The 26,992-nt window shown below is 34.0% G+C and overlaps 1 protein-coding gene across 3 annotated transcripts in view; it reads right to left on the bottom strand.

The window, feature by feature from the left end:
* Positions 1 to 26,992, bottom strand: part of LOC124354552 (NADPH:adrenodoxin oxidoreductase, mitochondrial) — a 54,217-nt gene that overhangs the window by 14,178 nt on the left and 13,047 nt on the right. For all 3 annotated transcript variants that reach the window (XM_046805097.1, XM_046805099.1, XM_046805098.1), the window contains exons 2-7: positions 13,056 to 13,226; positions 12,108 to 12,326; positions 8,342 to 8,557; positions 7,424 to 7,616; positions 4,840 to 5,024; positions 3,235 to 3,373 (exon numbers count right to left, since the gene is read on the bottom strand). In XM_046805097.1, the coding sequence (XP_046661053.1) occupies positions 3,235 to 3,373; positions 4,840 to 5,024; positions 7,424 to 7,616; positions 8,342 to 8,557; positions 12,108 to 12,326; positions 13,056 to 13,178 (1,075 nt within the window). In that variant the 5' untranslated portion in view covers positions 13,179 to 13,226. The remainder of the gene's footprint in view (positions 1 to 3,234; positions 3,374 to 4,839; positions 5,025 to 7,423; positions 7,617 to 8,341; positions 8,558 to 12,107; positions 12,327 to 13,055; positions 13,227 to 26,992) is intronic.

Raw genomic sequence — 26,992 nt, 5'->3', positions numbered from 1 at the left:
TACATCTGATTAGAATTTTATTGTTTATGGAATTGATTTGCCAAATTATTATTTTTTCGGTTATGTTTTTAATTCTTGGTTTCTTGGTTTTTAATGACGGGTTCTAGGAACTTGAAAATTAAAACAAACATGAACACTGGATTTTCTGTTTTGTTTGAACTTTTAAACTGCTTGGAAGAGTATATATGTGTACAGGGTGGTTACTAAAGGTGTTCCAATATTGTGGTATTTTGTTCTAGACGTGAAAATGAGCAAAAAATTTCATATGGAACTCCGTCTATCTGTCTGTATATGATTTTTACCAAAAAAGTTATATCTTTTATACCAGTAAAGATAAAGTTATGAAACTTTGCAGTTGTATTGACCTTTTGTATGCCCATTTGAGAAAAAAATATGAACAAATTATCTTTACCAGTTTCAAAATGGCAGTCAATCATAAATTTTTATGTTAAATTCCGCAAAATCGAAACCCTGTATGAAAATTTTACAAGAATATTAAAATGTTGTAAACTTTATTCTAAATCTAACAGTGGTTGTTTCATTAACCCTCTAAGTGGCAAGCGACTTCTGAGACAATCTATTTACGCCGCCGTGACGTGGCAAGCGACGTCTTAGAAGTCGCTTCACATTGCCACTTATTGCTAGGCAACCGATAGTTATTTTTACGCCTACTTTGCACAGTTGCGTTCACCACTAAATTTCAAATACATTTCATATAGTATCATCAACATCACGATGAAATAATGAATGGTAATAACTGAAATAATCCTAAGTTTTCTCCCGCGGTCTGTGGCAAAACTAGCTGAGTAGGCCTACGTGACTGTTTCGTTTCTCTTGGCTTGTACATATAGCTATATATTTTCTTTATTATTATAACATTGTCTATCTTTTTGGTTTGTAATAAATTTGGCGTTGTTTTTACGATCTTGTGTTAGTTTGTTTATTCACTGTTTCCTGGTACCAAATTTCATTTTCAAGTTTGATCACAAAAAAAAAACTAAAATAATTTACTGTAATAAACTGATCTGGTAGATCTGTAGAAAAACTCTTTCTCTTCAAAATAAAATATAGTATGCAAAGATTCTACAGCATTTAGGTTGTTTTTTACCAGTTTCAACAAAACTTTTTTGCTATTTTGCAAAAAAGATTTATTTTTTATTTTTTCATTTATTTTATTTATTTTTTTATAATTTTCAAAGTTTTTCCTTTGGTATTTGTAGGTAATTATTGTTTCTACCTTTGGTATATAATGGATTTTCTGTAACTATGTTTTTATTATTTTTTACAAAGTGTCAAAGTTACAATTTTAGTTCGGTCAATCAACATTTTTTGGTTTTTCACATGATAAGTCCAATTCAGGTTTCAAGAAATCATTTTATTTTGTCATAATATGAAAATTCAACTCTTTCTGAAGAATTCAGTATGCAACATGACTAGGTTAGAGTAAAAAATATATTTTTGGTGAATTTCTAAAAAATACTCTGCAAAGTGGCCAAAAAGAGCTTGCCACTGTGGAAGTTTAGCATTGCCACTTCTAGAGTTAAAATCGAATAAAAAACAACTGATTAGTACTACCAAACATAATACCATGTTTTACAACATTACACAACAGGAAGTATGGTTTTCTAAACTGTTTTACTCTGAACAGCTGATTTAAAGTCAATGAGCTGATTAATGTATAAAACACACGCGCGCACGCGCGTACGCGCGCGCACACACACACACACACACACACACAAAAGGGCTATCCAGAAAGTAGATTACATTTTGATATAAACAAAAAACAAAGTACAAGACAAAATTGTATTATATACATTTTAAAGTGTTACTAAAATACTATTTTTCAACATAGTCACCATACAAATTGAACTAATTTTGAAATGCCAGTGTTATAAAATTATGCTGCCTGAAACTTCAACCAAGAGAGACTTCACACCCGTCCTGCAGTTCCACGTCGTCATTAAAGCGCTGTGTCCCAAGCCAGGTCTTCATTGCACAGGTGGTCATTGCTGGGTGCAAAGTTCGGACAGTAAGGTGGATGTGGAAACACCTCCCACTTAAAAGCATCTAGGACTTCTCGAGTCCAATTTGCCGTGTGTGGTCTGGCATTATCATGCAAAAACAACATTTTTGTACCCATTTTTGCACAAAATTTATGGCAACCTAACTTCTATGTAACAAATTCCTTAAAATTTGAGGAAAACTAAGTGAGAGTTCTGTTATTGTGAATCGGCGGTCTTCTCATCAACTTTAGAGACAAATTCATCGGTCATAATGCTTGGCCGTCCACTTCATTCGTCATCATGCACATTAGTTCAGTCATGTTTAAACCTAATGCACCACTGATGCACTCCAACTTCAGTAATCACATAATTGTCATAAATTTCTCAGAGTTGGCGATAAATTTCAATTGGTTTATTGTGCTTAGACAACAAAAACCACATTACCGATCTCACTTCACAACTCGTGGGATTTTCAATAGCATCACACATTTAAAACTGATATTGTAAAACAACAGGCTGCATGGCCACTGCACGGAGAAAACTCCGTGACATCAAAATGGCCACAATAGTTCTGATCCTAGTGGTTTCTGAACGAAACAAAATCTACTTTCTGGATAGCGCTTATATATAAAATAACAAAGAAATATAATACAATAAATTGTGTAACTTTTTCAGAATATTAAAGAGATCACATACATGTGATTTTTTGTAATTATTCTGTAATATTTATTTATATGTAATAAATTATTCTATTTTTTGACAAATAAAATCCATTCAGAAAGTTGGAATTATTAGTATTTAATATTATGATTTGATAAGTAGTATCTACAAATTTTATTAGAAATTAGAAATTGATGTAGTACAGTTATTAATATACAACTATAAAGACATTAAGATTAGTTTGACTCATCATTGCATAAATTATACTTATTTAGTTATTGGTCATGACTATTACGTACATTTTCCAGTAACCACGTTACGTTAGATATTGATAAAAGAATTAAATTCTTGAAATATTTCAACCTCACTGTGATTTGATTTAATTCAATTTAATTGTGCTAACGATATTTTGATGTGATATGAACTTGGTAACTTTAATAATAATCATGACACGGCTGTGTTAGCCTAAGAACTAAGATTATTTATTGGTTATTTCAAAAATCTAGGTTAAGAGCTAGATGAATCTGCAGTGTGACTTTATTCTTCAAACATTAAGAATAAATAGCTTCACCTGGTTCCTGTATGACTACACCACGCGAGGAATCAAATGGTACTTCAGGATCAGCAGCGATACTCTTGTACCCAATACTACGCAGTGCAAGGCCGCAGGACAGTGTTTCTCTAGTATCAGTCGCTACAGCTGTCTGAATCTGAACAAAAACATGATAACTGACATTGGTTGTCTTTATAAGCATTTTGTACTATGGTCCTCCAGGGAAAAAGCAAATAATTTTATTGGAAAATGACAGAATCAAAAATAATTAATAAAAACAAAAAAACCAATTGATATAGTCCAGTCAATGACTATGAAAAAAGGATAACCTAAGTATTTATCTCAAACAGCACTGATTTACATAAAATTTTGGATTTAGGTTCTACTTCCTCTATTTCAAAGTCTACCCTGTGACGGAGGTTGCTTATCTCCTGGGGGTTGATGCCACCCCTTCTCGTATATTGATAACAAGCCAAGCCAAAATGATCAGAGAGGTGGGATTTGACAGTTCTACAGGTATAAGAAGCAGAGTGGAGTTTGGAAATGAAATTATAATAACTTTACAGTTTGTGGATTATTGCATCTAGAATCAATATTTATGTCACCTGCTATGACAATCTTGTACTGACCAAATTTAGAGTTGTTAGTTAAAAAGTCCAGAACTTATAGAGAGAGATAATTATTATAAGAGATCATTTATCTGTAGAAATGTCAACCACATAATCTGGGGTATGGTACAGAGATAAAATTATCAGAATGCTAAAAATACTTTACAATCACAGTAAGTTTCAATGTTTAAGACCTCAATTGGGTATTGAAAGGAGTTGCTTACAAAATTGCAACTCTCACATAAGGAGATAGTCTACAATAACTGGCAACTAGAGAGTATTCCTTAGGTATATATATTACTATTCATTTTGGGTGCACCAATGTTCATTAACACACACAGCATTTCACATAAAGTTGTATGGTTAAACATGACCAGGAGGTTCAATTTATTCTTTGTTGATTGAAGATTAATATGTACCCACTTTAAAAGAAGGATACCTACTTTTAAATAAATTTGATTACTTTGTAAATGCCTTTAACACCTGTATTTACAAATTGCTTAATATCTTCACTTTTAACACTTCCAGTAAATCTTGACAAAACTACAGAATTTATTTTGAATTTTCATGTAATTTTAGCAATCATAGGATTCATATCTGACAGTGACAGGAGGTTATCAACATGATTTTTTACACAGCTCTATGCATGTGGTCAACAGCCAAGGAACTACAAAAAACACATTAAAACCACCAGCGTCCATCACAAATCTAGGAGTTCAGTTCTATAATAGTAGTCCACAAATCAAGAGATTTCCAGTCAGAATATGGACTTTCAGTAACATGATCTCTCCAAGACAGGATTGCCAAAATCCGTCATGTCAGTTGTTGACAGTCATCTCTGTATAGATATTCCAAGCTCACTTGGTGTATCTCCATTCAACCAAAATAATAAAGCAAACTCGAAAGCATATGTCAGACTATCCTTACATTGTACCAAATATTTGTCATAGATATCTGGACAATATCCTATTGCAAAATTTACATTTTTTGGTAAGATAAATTCCCAAAAGCATACCTCAGGATTGTCTCCTTGTAAAGTATTGACTGCTAATTGAACTCCAGAAACTCTTTGTTCTCCTTGGAATGATAGGGGAGTACGCAGGAACATCAGCTGAAACGATTTATCATTCTGTTGTGGAAACGTTGCAGCCGAAGTTTGCAGCAGCAACTCTGTCAGTCTACGTCTAGGTCTTTTCAACTCTGAAGAACAAAATCATAATTTGGTAATGAAATATTTAAATTTACAGCACTGATTGTGAAAAAATATAAAACTATACATTGTAGAAGCTTCTTTCTAATTGGATTTTGTTAATTAATTTTAAAACAAACATTCAAATAACAAATCTGTCATGTTATGAGTGATTGGTGTTTGTTTCTAAACTTATTATATAAAACGGTTTATAAATCTATACATAATAATTCTATTATAGTTTTTTCATTGATTCATTAATGGTATCCCTTGAAATACAATATTATTGAAAGCAGTATTATAATGGTATTTATATTGAGTAAAGTACTATAAAAAGGGAGGTTGATGACAAGACAAGATTGCTCAGAGATCACCTTCACTTGACATTCCTTGACTCGGTTATCACAGGATAATCATGGTTACCGCAACCCTAAGAGTAGCTTACACAATGCCTGACATTTTCATGGTCTGTTTGAGTTGCATACATGATGCCTACCACAGCCAGTGTTTAACATTTGTGATAAATCTCACTGGAATTTAATTCTCTAATGTTCGTCTTATAAACTGTTGTAAATTTACAATATTATTTTATTTTTAGGACTCCAGGATACAACAACCTCAGCCTCCTAGCACGTACACTGGTTTTTGACAGGCTTTTGTCCTCTTATGATTAAGCACAGGACCATCCTATATGTAGGGGCTATTTTATTACGACTTGGAAGGTCTGTCCTACCGACCTGCCTCTTAAGAGAGGATAAAAGTAATCATTATAAATATATTTCATTATAAACTAACTGTTCTGAATTCTGCCTATTACTTAACCACTAGATACAAAAATAATATTATGTAGACTAGTCTAAATTGTAATGACATGGGATATGATATCCCATAAAACAATAGCTGGTATCCATAAAACAATAGATAGTATCCCGTAAAACAATAGATGGTACCCTATAAAACCAAGCGTTAGATGGTAAGCGTTTATTGCTTCTGTATTCTAGATATACATTGGATGTAGTTCCCCGTCATTAATAAAAATATTATCCCTTCACATCTAGTAATTACAACGGCTGCCACTAGAGGTTGCTCAAATTAATGGCCATATAGGTCAAAAATGCACCATGTAACGCTTGACCTTAACCCACTTAGTGGCTTCATTTTTTATCCAATATACTCGTAAGTTGGAAAGGAATCAAATTGAAGACAAAGATTGCCCATGTTTATTTGCAAAGTACATTTTCCACATTTTAAACCAGTTTTGTATTATAGATGATCAACTTTGAATTGTTATAACTCATAACTGGGTTATAATTAACTTGCAAAGCAAATGTGGATAAATCTTTATCTTTCATTCAATAATTTTTCCAATCACATTAGGTTACAAATGAACCAACTATATGGATTTGTGCGTCAATTGATAATATTGAAGCGTTATACAAAGCTCCATGAGTAGCCCTTTCCTTTAACACATCGCATGCGGCGCGGTCACCGGCGACCGCCACACACCACTGCGGTGTTAACCCCTTCTTAGACACTTGTAGGACACAAACTGAACCTATGCATTAAATTTCATTTTTCTATCCTTCAGGTTTTTGCTGTGCATGGATAAATCAGTCAGTCAGTCAAACCAAGAAATTTTATCTATTCCATTCACACATCAAAGATAAAATCAGCTTCAGAGATCACTGTAAAAAATATACGATTAAGTATTTTATCTATGAGGGTCATTTTTAAAGGGCACATCCTGTCATGTGATATCCGTTCAAGGTGAGTCACTCTAGGCCAGTTCCCCACTACGCCAGCATTACGTTTCACGTCTCTGCCAGTGTTGGTTGAACTGCTTTGTTTGTTACCATGTAAATCATTAATCTCGCCGATTGTGAAGTGCGCTCAGTAATTCAGTTTTTAAAAGCAAGAAAAGTTCGTCCTGCTGAAATTTACCGGCAGCTTGTTAAAGTTTATGGTGAGAGTGTAATAGATGGAATTGTGTGAAAATGGTGAAGATTTTTTAAAGAAGGAAAGACAAATATTCATGATAAAGAACAACCTGGACGGCCTACTGGGAATGAAGACTTAACACAAACAGTTGATGAGGAAATTCGCCAAAATAGGCGCTTCAATATTGGTGAACTTCATCAGAAATTTTCACAAGTTTCAAGGTCTGTAGTGTATAATATTGTTACTGATAAACTTCTTTACAAAAAAAATGTGTGCGAGATGGGTGCCAAAAATGTTAACAGAAGAACAACATATAATATATATGGTGCAGTATATGGTTATATATATATACCTGTATATATGTTGTTCTTCTGTTAACATTTATATATATATATATTTATATATAATCCATATACAGCAAAAATCTCAAGCTCTTTAAAAAGGCCTTAGAAGCAACACATGATCTACCTACTATCGATGTATATCTGTACACCATCCATCTGTCCTGGAATAAATTCAGTTGTCACACCATGCAGTCGCGTCATCTCGCGCAGCTCTTTGATGGTGAAAGCGACTTGCAGTGGCCCACGCCGTCCCACAAGCACCACACGCTGCACTCTACTGGCAGCCAGCATGGAAAGAGCATGCGCTGTTATGTCTGTCTTCTGCTCAGACAGCAAAACTTTTATGTTGTTTCAATTCCCTCATTGTATTAACAAAAGACTAGTACACACATTATTGAAGTATTTTAGACATGTTCAAAGATTTTAAAATGGAATTTAAAAAAATATATATGGCTTTGCCACATTACCATAGTTCACAATCAATTTTAAGAAGCACTGTTATACCAAAGTACACAAATAATAAAGAAGTTAAAGGAAATCAGAAGGATCGACCTAATTGAAGCATTGAAGATAAATCACAACTTAAATAAATGTACAGCAAACACTAATATTTTACATCATTAAGGCTTCAGCAAAGAATTAAAACAAGAGAATGTTCACAATCCAAGTTAGGTGATGCAGTGTCACCAACTATTGCAAACTAACATTTTATAATAGCAATACAATCATTAAAGTTCAAACATTGACCACTAACTACCACAATAGTCCCTCCTCTCAATTTAACAACTTCCAACAGTAAACAATAGGACTTGCTCATTAGTAGTCAGACCTCATGATACTCCACATACATTAGACAGATAAAGCCACCTGAATTCTTTAGTGTGCAAGAATTTCTTTGGTAAAGCATTACTGCTTAACCTTCCATCTATACTGACCTTCCTCTTTATTTTCTGTTTTAATGGCAACGTTAGTTTCAATTTGATTTATTATTAATATAAATGGGGCCAAGAGCCCCCACCAAGCAAATATAAAACTAATAAAAATACCTTAAGAACATCGATGTGTGTCAGTAGAATTCTAGCCACATCTATAGCTACGTTCCCCTGGCCCAAGACTACAGCAGTGTCGGTATCTAGCAACGGCATCAGGTCTCTGTCAGCCGGTAGACCATTGTACCAGCCCACAAACCTGCGAGCTGAGACCACGTTCACCAATGACTCTCCTGCCAAACCAAGCTCTCTGTCTCTTTCGGCTCCGTATGTCTACACATGCACAGGTTAAAAAGCATAGTTTTAACTGACTTTAATAAAGGATATCTCATTAAAATTTGTTTCAATTTCGTCATAACTCATACAAGTACTGACATAAACTAACATGTAGTGACATGTATTTTGTCTTTTATTGATATTTATTATTTTACTGCCTAAAAATATAATGTAACAGCATAAAAATGTAATGCTATTACATGCTTTTGAGGTAATGTTTGACATTAAATGATTAGTTTTGTTATATTGTTTAATGTTGAGTTTTAAATTTGTGTATTTACTGTCTTTTATTGACACAAATGTTAATAAATTGTATGCAATATATTTCTTAGATAATATTGTTTTATAGTGTATTAAATGTTAAGTTTAGATTTAGCTTGATTGGCATTTTACCAGTTCTTTATAGCTTTGCCAGATGTGTAAAGTAAAGTGACAATAAAGAAATGAAATGATCTAAAATTCTCTAAATATATCTTTCCTTAATTTAACAAAAGGAAGGGGTACAACAGTGAAAAAATAAAGACCTCTTACTTTTTAAGTACCATAATGGAAGATCCTTGGCTAGTGTATACTGAACTACTTGATCTAGATCTCGAGACCATCCTGTTGAAATTGTCTGTACTTATTGGCTTATTTCCTTTCTTTTTGCAGCTTACATTTCACAAATTTATTAAACTGAATTTGTATTATTATTCCATCATGTTTTTGCTTTGTTATATACAAACGGAAAATGCATCTTATTATTGTAAATAAAGATCAATACCATGGTAAAATCATATATAAATGTAGCATGTATGCACTTGAGATTTTCTCATAGCAGCATCTTTGTAGACTGTGTTAAATATTAAAACCGTTTTAATGGCATTTTTAACGAACAGGAAACAAAATTTTACAGTTGCACACTATTCACTCAAATTTTCTATCACAAAAAATTAAAATAGCACAAAACCACAACAGCAAAAACTATCACTACAGAAGAACAGGACTAGCCAGATCGACAATAGGGATGGGTAGAATACAGCGGAATTGTGTTTTTGGAATGGCTGCACTCAAATGATGGTTCTGAGTTGCAACCGTTGTCTGATATTGATAGTTGCAGTTGCAAGCTCGATGGTGGTACAGTCGATGTTTACAACTGCCGTAGTTGCGCTGCACAATGCATATCTGTTAAAAGTGAAACTAGACTTAAGACCGTCGTCAATGATCGTTACCTACAATAAAAACAAATTGCTGTGTTTGTTCAAGACTAATTCACTATGTTACCCAACATGGACTTGTAGTTATATTAGTTGTAACATTTGTTTGTTATTGCTAAAGTTAAGTAAAACTCACATTAAGAACTTTTGTCATGTGGCATCGCTAACCATGGGCAATACACCGTAACTTAATACTTGAAGTACTTTGAATTACAACATGGGACACCTAATTAATCTAGTACACTTTGAACTTCATCACATGGCTGAAATAACTTCAGGCTAGAACTAAACAACAGTTATCAACACTACACAACCAGATCTTCGTCATAGTAATGATTATTTATTCTGTGAATGTGCTACTTAAAATATCCCAAATAATTAAAACTCATTATTCAATAATCATCATGTCATTTTAGTTTTTTTTTTCAAATATTCTTGTTTCATTCAGTAGCTTTATATATAACACAAAGTACTTTAAAATAAATATTATAAACAGCAATGGTTATTATTTAAACCACTACACCCTAAACAAACAAAAATGGATAAAAGATTCTTTATCAATTAAAATCGCATAAACATTACAAGACTACATTAACTATCCATGTTTTGAATTTGTTAAAGAAATAGTTGTTTTAAAGATGATTAACTGGTTGTGTCACAAACATTAATTTTACTTTATAGAGTGCAGTATGACATTTTAGACACGATCTACATGCACAGTGGAGCAACCGAGTTTTCTACATTTCCTTGTCACGTGATATACTGCACATCTCTAAACTACTGAAACATTCTTCCCACACACTCAACTAGACTAACTCAGAACTATAATCATAAAACAAGGCAAACAACTGTTTTGTGTGTGTAGACTACATATTTATTGCATTTAGTGCATGGTCAGCCCTCGTGCCTAACAGTGCTTACAGTACTGCAAAGCTTAAAATTCTAATCTAATACAATACATTCAAACTAGAAAGATCACACACATGCACAATAATTCAAATTTGTACAACACCAGATCTGAAATTTGGCTGATTTTAAGCCAATACCAGTTTATTATATCAGCGAATCTACATGAACTCATCAACTAAGTAAAACACATAGGCCACAAGATGACACTTCAATTGAGATTGAATATGATTTGAGGTTTGAGTATGTTTGGTGCATTCTGGGAGTTATTATCAGATTCACACTAACTTGAGACAGCAAATGCACAAATTCTGTCATCTTGTGGTTGTGTTCACAGGTTGTCCTTGCCTCTCGTGCCAGTCTCGGTCTTGACTATGAAAGTACACTCTTACTGGTATATAAATACTTACGGCACATAAGAGACATGGCAAAATTAGCAGTTTTAATTCCATGAATGCCTCCCTACACAACTCTTTAAAATTTAATTTGAACATGGTTTGAATTGACTTTTTGGAGTCTAAGCACCCTTCCAGTCTATATTTGGTACATTCTCCCCTTTTTCTCACACCATATATCAGATTTCAGTAAACAAGACCAAAAATAACATTTCTAAGATATTAAAGTAGCAATATTGTTCCAAATTACGTAAAGCACAAATGCCTAGGCCACTCAAGGCCAGGATAGGGTTAGTATAATCTTTCTAGGTTAGTCCATTATAAATTACCAAAATTCTTGATGGATTCCGATTCATCATCCATAAACACAATTGGTCTTAATTCTTGTTTATGCTATCAAAGAACTTTGTATGGTTTGATTTAAGTTTATTTCAGAAAAGTACTGGATGCACAAACTCAGTTCAAGAAACAATTTTATTTTTTAATTGTTTTATCTGAGATATAGAAAGTCGTGTCTTCAGCGTATTGAATGATCTCTCTATTACCTACAAATTCAAAATTTTGATGTATATAAGAAAAAATACCAGCCCAAGAAATGATTCCTACAGGTTTTCATAATGCATTCCAATTTTTTCTGATGCCCTGTCACAAATGGTGTTCGCGAACTGTACACATTGATCTAGTTATTTAGATATGACGAGAGCCAACCGGGCAACAAACCATGGACCCCACAAGTTTCAAACTGGTGCCGCAATATACATGATGCAAATGAATCATTCAGTATCTCACGATACACACCTCTAAGTATCATGCAGTATCTTATGGTACAGTGTCTCAAAGTCAAAAGCCTTTGAAACATTAAGAGAAATGTTAAGCACCTTTTCTCTCTCCTCTCCAATCCATAGACTATGGACATCTACAAGGGTAGTTACTGCACCAATCATTGACTTTTTTATCTGAATACAAATTGTTGAGTACTCATTTCATAGGCATCCAGAAAACTTTTAAGTCTTGTTAGGAACATAGTGTTTAAAACATCAGTATGCTAACCAGTACAACAGCATGGTAAGCATCCTTTAGATCTCGCAGGGTAAGATCTTCACCGAGCGAGACGTTTCCGCAGAATTTGACTCTGGGATGCTGTGCTGTTTTGGTGAAGGTGTTGATGACATTTTTCACTTCGGGGTGGTCAGGCGCAACACCATATCGAACTAGACCGAACGGCACTGGCAATCTCTCGTAGATATCCACCTCCAATTGCTCATTGTTCTGGAACCATTAGAACTGTATTGGTATCACACAAAATATTTGGTGATTACCTTGATTCATTACACACCAGTAATAGGTTTAAAATTACACTCTAAATTATAAGCAATGAAAGTATTATGTCCAAAAGCATTGACACACAACAGTAAATGCTTACTTAGTTAACTCTCTTTTCAATGCCCAAATCTGACCAGATTTTTTCCTGTACAGTCAAGTTTGTTTTACTAAAAATATTCCAAAATGGCAACTAAAATAAATAATACTTCAGCAGTAGAAAATCCTGCTCATTTTGAGATCTGTGATGTTACTCAGTTATTAAATATTGTGGTGTCAATATGTATTTAGCCTTTCGAAATTCATAGCAAATCAAACATATTTATAGTGAAAATTTGATGAATAAGTTATTTATATCATATTTCGGACACAATCCACACTTATGACTTCTTCCTGCTCGACCACTTTTTTTATTACTATCGGTTTGTGTTATCAACTGTGGACACGTTTAAAAACACACAAAGATCAATAATTGTCTATTGCACTTACTACTTGTGCCTCTCTAAGATGATAAGGAGAACTTACAATATTAGAAGTCAATGTTCTGTTTAAACAAATCCATTTAACCTTTTTTAGAAAGTTTGGTCCACATTCTTTTAGCACCCTGTAGCTTTAATACTCAATATTGAAAAAGATTATATCCCTGTACCTCCACACTCAAGAAGTATCACAGATTACCTTGACCAAATGTTGGGTGACGTAGAATCCTGCAGGTCCACTCCCGACCACACACACTCGGGGGACTGCAGCCTTGCCAGACATACACCTTATGGCCATACAAGACGCGCGTAACATCATCATAGTTTCACCACTCTATCTCACCACTTATTGATATTCTTTCATCTGGAACTGTTTAATGTGATTATTAGATTTTATCATGTGTGTTTTTATATATAATGTTTTCAACCTACGACAAAGATTATGATCTTGGAGATAGGTTAATCAAACTAGATAGAGGTTAATCTAGATAGATTATACAAACTGTTCTAAAAAATACATAAAGACTACAATTTATTGAAAATGCTAAGAAAATTAATAAATACTTAAACATTTTTTGTTCTCTTAGGACAAGAAACCTAGAAAATTGCACCTAGTCCTATAAGGACCTATGCGTTGCTCCCAGTGACAGGATATTTTGGATAGGTAGGGTTGGGAATAGGGGCCGCTTCCTGTCAAGATTTATGAGAAAAGGTTTAGGGCACTAATCTCAAGTGTCCCTAGGAAGAAGAAGCCAGCTCTGAACCAGTCCCTCTAGTCAAAGCAGGCAGGGAATGGCACACCCTTATGTCTAGGCTGGCAAGAACCTTTGGCTCTTAGGGAACAAACCTCACCACTCACCAACTCCAACAGTTATCTCACGCAGTGGACTGGACTTATCGAATTACCCTTGCACCTTAGAATCTTGACATTTGCGGTTAGTGATGTGCTGCTCCTGGACATTCATAAGGTTACCCAGATTTAAGTGACACATCAGTTTTTGCTGTACCCACTGTGAATTTAACTGAAAGGTATAAACCAGCCAGAAGTGAACCCTCCGGGAATTACTAAAAGCAAAAACTTTTTAAAATTTATGTACTTGATTTATACGAATATATCCTTTTAGTTACTTCTAAACAGTTTACTTTGTTTTATAAGAAGCTTGTTGCAACACTTGGCAGTATCAGCTATTGTACCATGTGTTGTTGCTGAGGTGCCATGTGTCAATTCTTTATCTAGTCTATCTTCTTGTGAGATTAAAATCAGAACATTTATACCATGTCTGTTGTTTACATGGCCTATGACATGAAGAAAACGTGATTGCTCTGCCATGCTTTGGGATCATGTCTAAAACATCGTAGTACACACAAATGTGCATCTAAACAGACAATGAGAATACCTCATCTGGACTACAATGGATGGCTGCTGGGTAAACCAGGCAGAGCTCTTTTCTGATGTCAAAACAATGCAATGAGATCACTTTTGAACATTGTTGCAGATTATTTTATCTTTTCATTTGGAAGTGAACTTCAGATTCCAGGAGTCACGTCTATAACAGTTTCATATTTCAGATGCTGTATTAAGCTAAACTTAATATTCGCATTGAATCAACTCTCCCAGACCATGGCTATATTATTTATATGAGTTTATAACAACAACAAAAATGCAAAAATAAATGAAAACCCACTGATTTTGCCTACTTGAAAACTTTGCAATCTAACCAAAAATAAAATGTAAATTTTAGTAAAGTTTATAAGGAAAACACTCATGTAAGAATTGTTATAATTGGAATAAAATAATGAAGTATTAAGATATCTATAAGTCTTAAGGAGCACTTCTTTAAATACTACAATTTAGTCTTAAAACATTGAAATTATAAGTTGCTTTTTATATGATGTTTATCACGTTGTTTATGCAATATAAATTAATAACAACTCATTAACAAACCGGGAAAGAACACAATTAAGCACAACTGAACTGAACGAGAATTTAAATCTTTTCAATTGGTTTTGTTTGTTAATTTATTTAGTCACAGCTAATTTTATTGCTATTGATATTGTTATTTTATAGTTGTTAAAGAAATATTTGTAAAGAATGAATTTAGTATTAACTTTTTACATAATAAACGTAATTTTTTAACTAATTATCATAAAGGAATTGATACATTGCTTTACTTCATTGATTGGTCTGATGGACTGATTTGAAACTGTAATTATTATCTAATATATGGTTTGCGACCGCCTAATAAATTCTTTCTGGAAATAAAAATATATTATTTTTAATTGTAATTTATTACAATTTTACAATTATATAACCCTATAAATAATTAAAGGAGCCATAACCATCAAACAAACAATGGGATAGGTTACAAAAATTCATTTAAATAAAATAAATTTAAAACAAATATGCTGAAACAATGAAAATCCAGGACATTCCAAGTTATTCTGGTTAGTTTTCTATAGTGTTGGTTAGTTAACCCTTTGAGTGCCTATGTGATCGGCCTGTGGGTATTTCCGAAAAGTGCAGAAGGCTGACTAGATTGGCTTTTCAGATATTTATTATTCTGTTACTAATGTTCAGATATAGCATTGTACTTCAGATACTGGCCCTCACGGTGATGGTTTTAGCACCATGTAGAATCGACTGCCGACATTATCTCTGCCCGCCTCGATCCCCATCTCAAAATTGCTAACATAAATTCCTAATCCCTTACAGGACATATTGATGAGGTCAATTCAATATTTCAGTATAATAATTTTGACTTAATTGGTATTTCAGACTTGGCTTAAGCCTTTAGTTTTGTCTCATGAAGTAGTACTCCCTGGTTTTTCACTCTTGCGGAATGATAGGATTAATAAAAAAGATTGCGCTTTATGTGTGGGTATAAATTTTTAAATTCTTCGCCTTCTGAGTATTCAGCTAAGCCTGAATTTATGCTAGTTGAAATTTTATTTCCAGGTTATTAGCACCACCTGTTAGGGATCTGCTACCAGTCTCTGAATGTAGGTTTCATGATTGATTTTGAAAATGCTGTCTTGTGCTACACGCCAACCTACACTTGTGTCTTGGTGATGGGAGATCTGATCGCAGATCTTCTAATGACTAGACACAATAATGACTACAATCACAACTGACCACTATGTTTGACTCGTGCAATTTGACTATACTGCCATTGAATCCCACACATCTCACTGCCAGTTCTATATCCTACTCAACCTTATAGTGGTAAGTGATCCTTCTGAGGTCCTCCTTCTTGGGCAGCTTCCAATCCCTGGCATCTGACATCATGACCTCATATACTATGTTCTAAAAACTAAAACTCCTAGTGCTGTCTTTGTTTATAACCTACAGAGATTAAAAAAATATTAATGAATATTCTTTTGCTTGTGACGTTGAAAATTCCATGGGAGTCCATTACACACCTCGAATCAGTCAATAAAATGGTTGACAGGTTTAAATCCTTTGTTCTGGGTCGATGTGACAAGGAGAGTTTCTAAGAAATGCCCCGTCCCTAGGTTAACACCTGCTATAAGCAGTCTTATGACTCAGCACGACTCGTAGAGCGTAGAGCTTGTAAAACTAATGACCCAGATATCCTCTCTCAGTATCATCAGCTCTGCAATAGAGTTAAGCAGGACCATTGTAACTCTTGGCTGCAATATATTCACATTTTATTTCCTGAAAGAAGAAAATGTGTTTCTTCATCCACCGACAAGTGGCAGAATGTTAAATGTTTAGGTATGGGCAAGCAGAAAACAGATATTCACTGCAATATACCATCTTAATAAACAATCTTAATATTCTTTTTATTACTGCATCACAATCAACTAATCAAAATAAATTCACTTTTATACATATCCTTCAGGTTGACACTCTACGAGCTATAAACAGGATTTAAAGTAATGCCACCGGAATTGATAAAACATCAATCAAGGTGCTGAAAAAAGATTCTTTATGCCATGCATCCTGTGGTGAATATTATATATAACAAATCTTTAACCCCCGGGGGTTTTCCTGAAAATTGGAAGTCTGCCCTTATACGTCCAAATAAAAAATTTCTTCTCCCACTGAAGCAAAAGATTTCAGGCCAATTAGCATTCTCCCTACTCTTTTAAAAGGTTTGGAAAAAATAGTGCACTGTCAAATTTCAATATTCCTCAAAGAAATAATATTTTGAATAAGTTTCAATCAGGATTTCGACCAAATCATAGCACTGAAACTGCGCTTCTCAGTGTTACTGCATTCGCCAAGCAATGGATAGAAGTCAATGCACTATTATGACATTGTTTGACTTTTTCCAAGACTTTTGTGTTATATTCGGTTTGTTGTTGAGAAAGTTGGGTGCTTTAGGATTTTCCGAGTTTAGTAAAACCTGGACTAAATCTTATCTCTCAAATCAGCGGCAGTGTATAAGTATCTTGTCAAGATTTTGTTAGGATGTTGTTCCATATGCTAAATGTGAATGAATGAGTGCGTAATAAATTTTTTTAGAGCACTTTAGTCGCATAACTTCGACATACGCTATAGATTCCACATGAAATTTTATTTAATACCGTCAACATGTTCATTCCAACAAAGGTATTCATCTATGATTAAACCTGTAAAGTTTTTACAATTTTCTTGTGTTTTGAGATCATTGCCAATTTTAAGTGATGGTTCAATTTTGTGTTGATTTTATTTTGTTGAGAATGTTATGAAATTGGATTTTTTTTTATCAATAAAAGATTATGATTTTTTAAGAATTCTTTAATGGCTGCTAGCTTAATATATGCAGAAATCTCTCTATCTCTTCCTTTGAATTGCCTGTTACTACCATATTAGTGTCATCTGCATATATACATATTTTACTTTGATTAATAATTTTGGTTATCTCTCCAATATAGCAAATAAAAAATAGGGGTCCCAATATTGAGCCTTGGGAAACGCAATACTTGATTGTTTGCTGGGCTGAGACGGCCTTCCTTAAATAAGTGTTACCCTTGATATTTTCTGTGAACTGTGTTTCCACATATTTTTGTCTATTGTTAAGATAAGGAAGTAAACCAATTTAGTTCTTTTTTTACTATTCCTACATTTTTTAGTTTGTTTAACAGTACATGGGATACATTGTCAAAGGCACGTGATAAATCAAGGAAAATACCTATAACTTTTTTTCTGGCATTAACTGAATTTATATTTTAAATAAATTCTATACTTGCTTTAACTATGATTTGCCTCGTAAAAACCCATGCTGTTCTTTATCTAATAGACTAATAGTTTTAATAGACTATCTAATAGTTTTATTAGACCTAAGTAAAGCTTTTGATGTTGTTCCTCATAATGTTCTTATTAAAAAACTACAATCTTATAACATTAAGGGAAAAGAATTATTGTTGATTGAGACATATCTGACAGATAGATATCAATTTGTAAAAATTTCTGAAGAAAAATCTGATGTTTTAAGAGTTTTAAGTGGGGTACCTCAGGGCTCTGTCCTAGGCCCTTTTCTGTTTGTGATATTTGTCAATGATCTACCTGCTTTTATCCCTGATAAATGTATTTTATATGCAGATGACACGACACTGTTAACTTCAAGCGCTAATTCTGAAACTAACTGTATTGTTAAAAACTATATGGTTGAGAGATCTAACCTATGGTTCTGTGCCAATCAATTGTCTGTAAATAGTAGTAAAACAGAGGAAATTGTATTTAGTTTATGATTTAACTTAGATGATAAGACTGTGAAATTGTTAGGAATTACATTAGACTGTAAATTGGGCTGGCATCATCACACAAGTAACTTGTGTACTCGCTTATCTAGAGTAGTTTTCCTACTAAGTAAGCTAAAACAGTACACAAATGACAGTTTAGTCATAAATGCATACTATGCCTTTTTCCACTCGCACATATTGTATGGCCTAATCCTGTGGGGAAACGCCCCTGGTGCAAAGGAGGTTTTTAAATGGCAAAAGCGAGCAATCAGATGTGTTTCAGGTATTGGCTTTCTGGATAGCTGTAGATCACATTTTACAGAGCTAGGCATACTTACTGTTCCCTCAATGTATATTCTCCAATGTCTGATCTATGTTAAAAAACATTTGGATGAATATAACCCAAGAGGTAGTTGCCATGAGCATAACACTAGAAATAAGGGCCTAATTGATTGTAAATATGTTAGACTAAGTAAAACACAACACAGTTATGGTTACATTGGGGTCAAACTGTTCAATAAGTTACCATTAGCTGCTAGGAATGTTACTGTACATAATTTTAAAAAAGTTTTACAAAATTGGTTAAAAATTAAAGCCTTTTATTGTGTTGAGGACTAGGAAATTGCTGACATGAGTGACCTTAAGTTTTAACAATTGTACATAGCCTACCATTCTAGTCTAATATTTTATATGTTTTATGTTGTAGGCCTTTATATTTATATTTACATTTTTAGCATAGAGTATATTTTATGTTCCTATTTGACAATGTCTATTACAATGTTGTATGTTGTTTAATGACAATAAAGAATTGATAGATTGATTAATAGTTTATTTGATTCTAAAAACTTAAGTAATTGATTATAAACTATACGTTCGAAGATTTTTGAGAAGGAGGGTAGAATCGACACAGGTCTATAACAAGAAACTTCTTTTGTATCATCGTTTTTAAAGATTAAGATGACTTTTGATATTTTTAGTTTTGAGGGAAATGTCCCAAAATAAGAGAAGAATTAATCAAATGTGTTAAAGGTTTCATGATGAATTTTGCTGAACCTTTAATTACTATGATTGGATTTTCATCCACACCGGCAAAGTACTTACTTTCAAAAGAGAGAACATCTTTTCTAGTTCTTTTTCAGTTACTGGTTTGAAAGAAAATTTCTTTTTCCTATTGTAATTGAAGTTTTGTTGGACTAATCTTTTGCGGCTTTGTATTTGGTACTATCAGTTTGTCAACTATATTTATAAAGAAATCATTAAAAAATTCACAAATTTCTCTTGGATTACTGATTAGCAACCCTTTTTTGTTATATTACAGTGTTCTATTGTTAATTTTCTATTGTGATTCTCTTAAATTTGAATTAATTATACTACAAGTGGTTTTGCCTTTATTTTAGGATCTTAAAATTTTACTCATAATATTTTTGTGTGTGTTGGTAATGTTTTGATTCAGAGATCTCTTTTTTCATTAATGATTGGTTTAAGACTTAGATTTCCACTAATTCAGTTTTGTTATTCCTCAGATCATTTGTTAACCAATTTTGAGTTTTGAATGGTTTTTCTGTAACTGTTACTTTTGGGAAATTTACATAAAAATAATATAAAAAATGTGTATGAAATATGTCATGTTTGTTTTCTACAGGGACCTGATAAACACTCTTCAGCTTTGAGATATTTGAAAAATAATTCATAATTACATTTATCAAATTTTCTACATACGTTTAGGTGTTATTTCTGACTACTTTGAATGTCCATTATCTTAAGATATTGGGTATCGCGATCCACAATTTTGGTTACCTGCTAATAACTTATTACTTTTAATATTTGTAATAAAATTATCTACGGCTAACTTTGAATTGTGAGTTACTCTAGTTGGAAAATCTTATTTTTTAATCCATATTGCACATTTTTAGAATATTACAAATATTATCTTTTTTTAACACATTTCTATTTAGATCTCTGGTAATTATGACATTGTTGTATTTATTGCAAAGAGTATAAATGAGGGTTTCCAATTTGTTCAGAAAAGAGTTTACATAACAGTAGTCGGGGGGGGGGGGGGATATATACAAGCCAACACAAAAAATATTTCCCAATTTTAAATTCTGTTACACAACATTCAAATTCTTTTTCTGTTACCATTTCTTGCATCTCAGGGAACAAGACAATTTTGATAGTAATATTTTTCTGGGCCAAAATTATAACCCCATCTCCAAGAGCGCCTTTACAATAAAAAAATGACCTTACTGTGTAATTTTCTATGTTGAGATATACAAGTCTGCTTCGGTCATTTATGTTCTGATAATGCCAATATGTCAGGTTTAATTACCTCTAAGCTGATTTGTAATTGATCTAGTTGAGATGGTAGGTGTTGAATATTATGGTTCAAATATTTCTATCATTTTAAAATTTGTTCTTACTACTTTTGTAATAACCCTGTATTTTGTTGCCCACTTCTGTTTTTACGTGTGATCTCTGATCTTGTGATCCTGCAGTGCAAGAAATAGTGTCAGGTATTTTAACAAGAGTTTTTTTTACATCTAATCCTCCCTAGGAATTCTTTACCTTACTGAGCTAACTGACTAAAAATAAGATTATTAGACTTATGACTATTTATATACTTATGGGGTCCGTGATATACACACGACATTACAGAACATAAACTCTGATATTAAAAAAATTTGTGGAATGGACAATGAAACACGGACTGAAGCTTAACAAAAACACAACGCAAATGATTATCATCTCTCACTCACGACTTAAGAACTATATAGACACAAATAATATACCCAAAATTACTGTAAACGTTTTTCTTCTGTACTGCAACAAAGTGACAAATTTGGGTCTAACTATGAATGATGTGATGCTGTTGTGGGCATCTGTAAGAAGGTGTTTGCTTCAGTACACTCACTCAAGAGGATGCAACACTTGCCAGAATGTGTGAAACAATGTCTTGAAGGACTGGTAAAAACACTAATTTTTCCTAAATTTTCATACTGCAATTCTCTAATCAATGATATGACTGTGGATCTGGCTAACAAACTGCAGTGATGCCAAAATTACTTTGTACGTTTTGTATTTGATCTAAGACGTGACAATCATATAATGTATATTTATATTCAAATTCTATTCTAAGATTAGCTGATACAAGATTACTAAAAGTTCTGAAATTGGTGTATTCTAGTCTTCTAACTTTGGAGAGTATATATATCTGGCTGATAAATCCAAATTGATTTCTGAAACAAGCACAAGAGAGACAAGAATGGCCTCATCAATGCTTCTTATCCCTTGCCACCGAAACTCCACTTACAATTAATCATTTGTCGTTACTGCTTGCCGAGAAGGAATTCCCTAACCATATTAAGTCAGTAGGGAGTCGAAACCGGTTTGCAGCCTTACTGAAAGCTCAATTGCTAGAAATGATATCAGCGATGGGTTAGTTGGGGTAGGTCTTGGAGGACAGATGGGGTGCTAATGAATGTGTGTATGAATGTACTGTACAAATGTATGTGTCCTTTGAATTCATATTAAATTCTTAAAGAGACCTTTATTATATAATCTTGTTTTATTTTAAATGTAGTAGTTTTATTTGACTTAACAAGTATTATTGTATTAGGGTTAATTGTAAGACAGGGCCTTATGGCCCTAAATTCACACTTTTGTACATTATGTGTATGATACAAATAAAGTGATATGATTGATTGATTGTACTTAGTCTTATGTTATGCATAATAAGTCAAATCTACATATTTTGTACTTATATATAGAAGTCACACTCAGTATTACAGACACTTACTTTTTTGAAACTTGATAAGTTGTACTTGTTCCTACTTACATAGGGAACAATGAAAAAGTTGCTTACAAAAGTATTAAGATACAAAAGTTACAATTTTTCTTCATCAATACGTAAATTAATAAAAAAATTAAAAATGTTTTGTATATTTTTAATTTGAAAATTTCAACAGATTTTATTGTTTGATTAAATATTATGTCATATCCTACTTTTCCCCCAACACAATAAAAAAATTCATCCTATTATGTTTATTTTTGAAAAAGTTGCGAATTATTTTATGAAACACTACATAAACATCAAACTTAAAAAAAATCAAAACTCAGTTATAAAAAAAATCATACCTCAATTATACAGATACTTCCTTTTTTTAATTTGGTATGTTTGTTCCTACGTACGGCTGCAGTATAATAAGCATCCAACACTCCATTGATCAATAATATCAAATCATCAATTAGAATGAGTAAAGAATCCTCGCCACAACTACTTATACCAAATTACACTGTATAAGGATAATTACTATTCAAAGGATTTTTTTTTGCCAGCAGTGCGGGGTGGCGCCAGACTCCACCAAAACGCGCAATGATGGCCAGAAGCATTTTCAATCTGTACTTTCCCGGTGTTAGATCACATCCTAAATCTTACGTGATCTGACGTCAGACAAGTTGGACGATCTGGGAAATGATCTGAAGTCGGGAAAATACTGATCAGAAATGCCCCTGCGCCACTCCACACTGCTGGCAAAGCAAGAAAGACATCCCGTGAAGTTTTATTTATTAATAATATGGGAAATAAAGACAATATAAAAACCCCTGATAGATGGACAAAAACAGAAGTGGCAAGGAAGACTGGACTTTCAAAAGGAAAAACTGACAAATATTATTTTTCTCCTAATGGAACAACAAAGTTGAGATCAAAACAAAGTGTCCTAAAACATATTGAAACAAATAAACAGAAGCAAAAAAATGACAATTCTGACCTAACAGTGGTTCAGCCCACAGCTCATATTCCAGAGCAACCCTCTCAATCAGTTCAGGATCTAAATAGCTCTTTAACAAACACACAAACTCAAACACAAATAAATCTTCATTCCAGTACACCAAACAACATAGTAGAAAGTAGGAATCTTCCACAATCTTCCCTCAACAGTACAGAAAATGAAGAGATTTTTTGTAGTACTAATTCTAGCAATGAAAGTTTTAATGAATTAGGCAAGAGCTTAATACAAGCTAGTGAGGACATGGCTCAGTTGAAATTTCAAAAGGAACAAGCAGAACTATCTCTTCAACTTTTGGAATCTGAAGCAGAAGAAACAATAAATAGCCTACAAAATGAAGTCAAAACTCTAGCGGAAAAAAATAAGTTTTATGAAGAGGAAGTAAAATCCAGAGATGAACAAATAACAAACAAAAACAAAGAAATTTCTATTCTCAAAAATCAGCTATATGTTGAACATGTAGAAGTTAATGTTGAACATCCACCAAGTGACAGAGTCTGTAAAGCAATTCAGAGTTCAAATGAAAGTAAACCTAACAACATGCAAATAAAATTATTGGAAAATAAAGTAAATGAACTTAGAAAAGAAAATCTCAAGCTTACAGAAGCTATTCAGCCCTGTCCCTTACCAGACGAAACTCTCACTAAGGAGATTAAAAGATTGAATGAACATGTTGAGCTCTTGGAACACACATTCAGTGAAGAACTTCAATCCTACAGGGAAATAATTGGTATGCTACAAAATGAGCTTGAGAGTACCAATTTGCAAAATGAAAAACTAAAAAATGACATCAAACAGTTTCAAGAAAATAATTTTAAATTCCCAAAAAAATTTTCTAAGGATCTAGATAGATCAAAGTTTTGCTCCGATCCAATCAGCCTGGCCAACCGTTTTGATTTACTGGAAACTACTGAAACGAGTATTCATGAAGAAATAACAGAGGCACTCTTACCAACAACTAACAATATTAGTAAAATAAGACAACCTGGAGAGAATAAAAGTAATAATACCAATAATAAAAAATCACAGGTGCCTCCAACTTCAAACCCTAAAGTAACAACTGAAAATAAATCCAATATACTGATGTTTGCTGACAGCCACGGGAGAGAGATGTATAAAAACCTTGCTGAAATCTGGCCTAAAAGTAATGTAAATATTTCTTGTATACACAAACCCAATGCAACTCTAAAGAGTGTCGTCACAGACTTAAAACTGTTGACTAAAGACTTCACGAAAGATGATTCAGTTATAATTATTGGGGGAACGAATGATGATATTGTGGATAAGGAAGACAAACTTATTGACATTTTCAAAGATACGAGGGTTGTTCAATAAAGACTGAGACTGGGCCCGGGATTTCCCCATACTGCTCTGATAAGACATGATGCCAGGTTTTTCCAATACCTTTGGACCCTATTGTTTACCAACAGACATTGAATTGCTTTATCTCTATCACAAAGCCATCAGTGCTCATTTGAACATCAGCTTGGTAAGTGCCGCCTCCAACGTTTTATCATGTCCAGTTTGCGTGAACAACGATATGCGATTAAGTTTTGTGTTAGACTCAACAAAACTACGACTAACACTTATGAAGACATAAAGCAAGCTTTTGGGGATGACGCAATGTCTCGTGCTTCCTGTTTTCGCTGGTTCAAAGATTTTAAGGAGGGAAGAGAGGACCCAGAGTTGCAGGGAGGAGATGGTGCCCCAGTTACTGCTCTCACTGAGGAAATCATCAATACAGCAGCGGCAATGATCAAAACCGACCGACGTCTGACCGTCAGACAGATTGCTGAACTCCTTGACATATCGGTAGGTAGTGCTCACACAATTTTAAAAGACAATCTTAACATGTCTAGAGTGTGTGCTCGTTGGATTCCTCGTTTACTCACACCTGAACAAAAACAAAACCGTGTCGATGTTTGCCTTGAGTGGAAGCGGTTCGTTGAAGAAGATAGGGATTGGCGGAAGAGTGTAATCACTGCTGATGAGTCCTGGGTTTATCAGTATGACCCTGCAATGAAAATCCAAAGCACTGAGTGGGTAGAAAAAAATGAAGGTCGCCCGAAGAAAGCTAGGGCAACCAAATCTGCAAACAAAGCAATGGTCATTACTTTTTTTGACTATAAAGGAATGGTGTACACTCATTCAGTTCCACGTGGACAGACAATCAATGGAGACTATTACAAACAAGTTTTGGCTACATTAATGAATGATCACATTTCTCGAAAGCGTCCAAAACTTCGAGGAAACTGGAAACCTCATCACGACAACGCGCGGCCTCACATTGCACACGTTGTGACAGAATATTTGGCCAAACGAATTTTTTGTTTCCTACTGCAAAAAAGGAATTAAAGGGACGTCGTTTTGATTCGGAACAGGATGCAGTAAAGGCTTTGGAGGCGATCCTGAAGAACATGTCAAAGGATGGCTTCTCTATAACGTTTTCCTGGCATGGCAAAGGCGCTGGAACAAGTGCATTTCACTTAATGGGGAATACTTTGAAGGTGAAAAATTTGATGTAGATCAGAATGAAATAATAAATGTTTTATAGACACAGTCTCAGTCTTTATTGAACAACCCTCGTATTATTCAACTTACAACACATACCACAGTTCGAATTGCTGCAATACCCTGCAGACATGATGTCCCTGGGTTGAATAACCGGATAGCCTACATAAACATGGAATTGGAAAAAATTCTTTCTCAACATCTAGATGCAGATTTTCTCCCTGTCAACATCTTACCTAGGCATATGTACACAAAAAAAGGGATTCACTTCAACCGTACAGGAAAAAAAGAATTGTCTAAAATGATCAAACACAGTATCTGCGGAGAGACCAAAATCAATACAGACAACTTAAGAACACAAATTCATGAAGAAAAACTAAATTTGTCTATGAACTCTGTAACGGGAATTCAGGTGCTGGAAGGGGACATGTGGGAGATTATTGAGAACCTGAAAAGCAACGAGTCTTGTGCCTTTGCACATACAATCTCAGGCGACTTCCATCAAGACAGAAGGATGACTGCAGGGGTGGCGGTTGTGTTTGCAAAGCAATTTGGAAAACCTGTATGGAGGGATTGCCTCACCAAGTATCTGGCTTACCAGAGGGATGGTCCGCGGGCAGCGGGAATCTACAGCCTGATAACCAAGGATAACTTCAATGACAAGCCTTCAAGGGATGATTACAACAAGGCGTTCCATGACCTTACTCATGACTTTAAGAGTAGAACTTTTTCTAAGTTAATATGCTCGCCCTTGGGTTGTGTCCGAGACCATGTCAAGATAGAGCACTTTGCCAAGAACATCAATGAGTTTCATCAGACCACAGGTGCAAAGGTGGTGGTGGTCACCAAGGAACAGTCTACTGCTCGTAGAGTATTACATCATGGACTTTCCCACGCAGTATTTGTCAGGAAGCTGAAGGAGGAGATTAAGAAGGCAGGATCTGCAGATACGCCGGCGACCAAAGACCTCGGCACCTCCCAAAGTGTTCCTGTCTCCACCCAGTCTAGTTTTAACTTGAATTCATTTCATTTACATTGTTCAGACTTCCCGCCATTAACAGTCCCCACCAAGTCACTGCAAACTCCCTTGACATCTGGCAAGAACCCTTCATCTTATTTAAACTCCCTAGTACCACAGCAAACACCCCCC

This window comes from Homalodisca vitripennis, chromosome 2, assembly GCF_021130785.1.
Source record: "Homalodisca vitripennis isolate AUS2020 chromosome 2, UT_GWSS_2.1, whole genome shotgun sequence".
NCBI classification, from domain to species: Eukaryota; Metazoa; Arthropoda; class Insecta; order Hemiptera; family Cicadellidae; genus Homalodisca; species Homalodisca vitripennis.
This window is presented reverse-complemented; position numbering and strand designations above follow the sequence as displayed.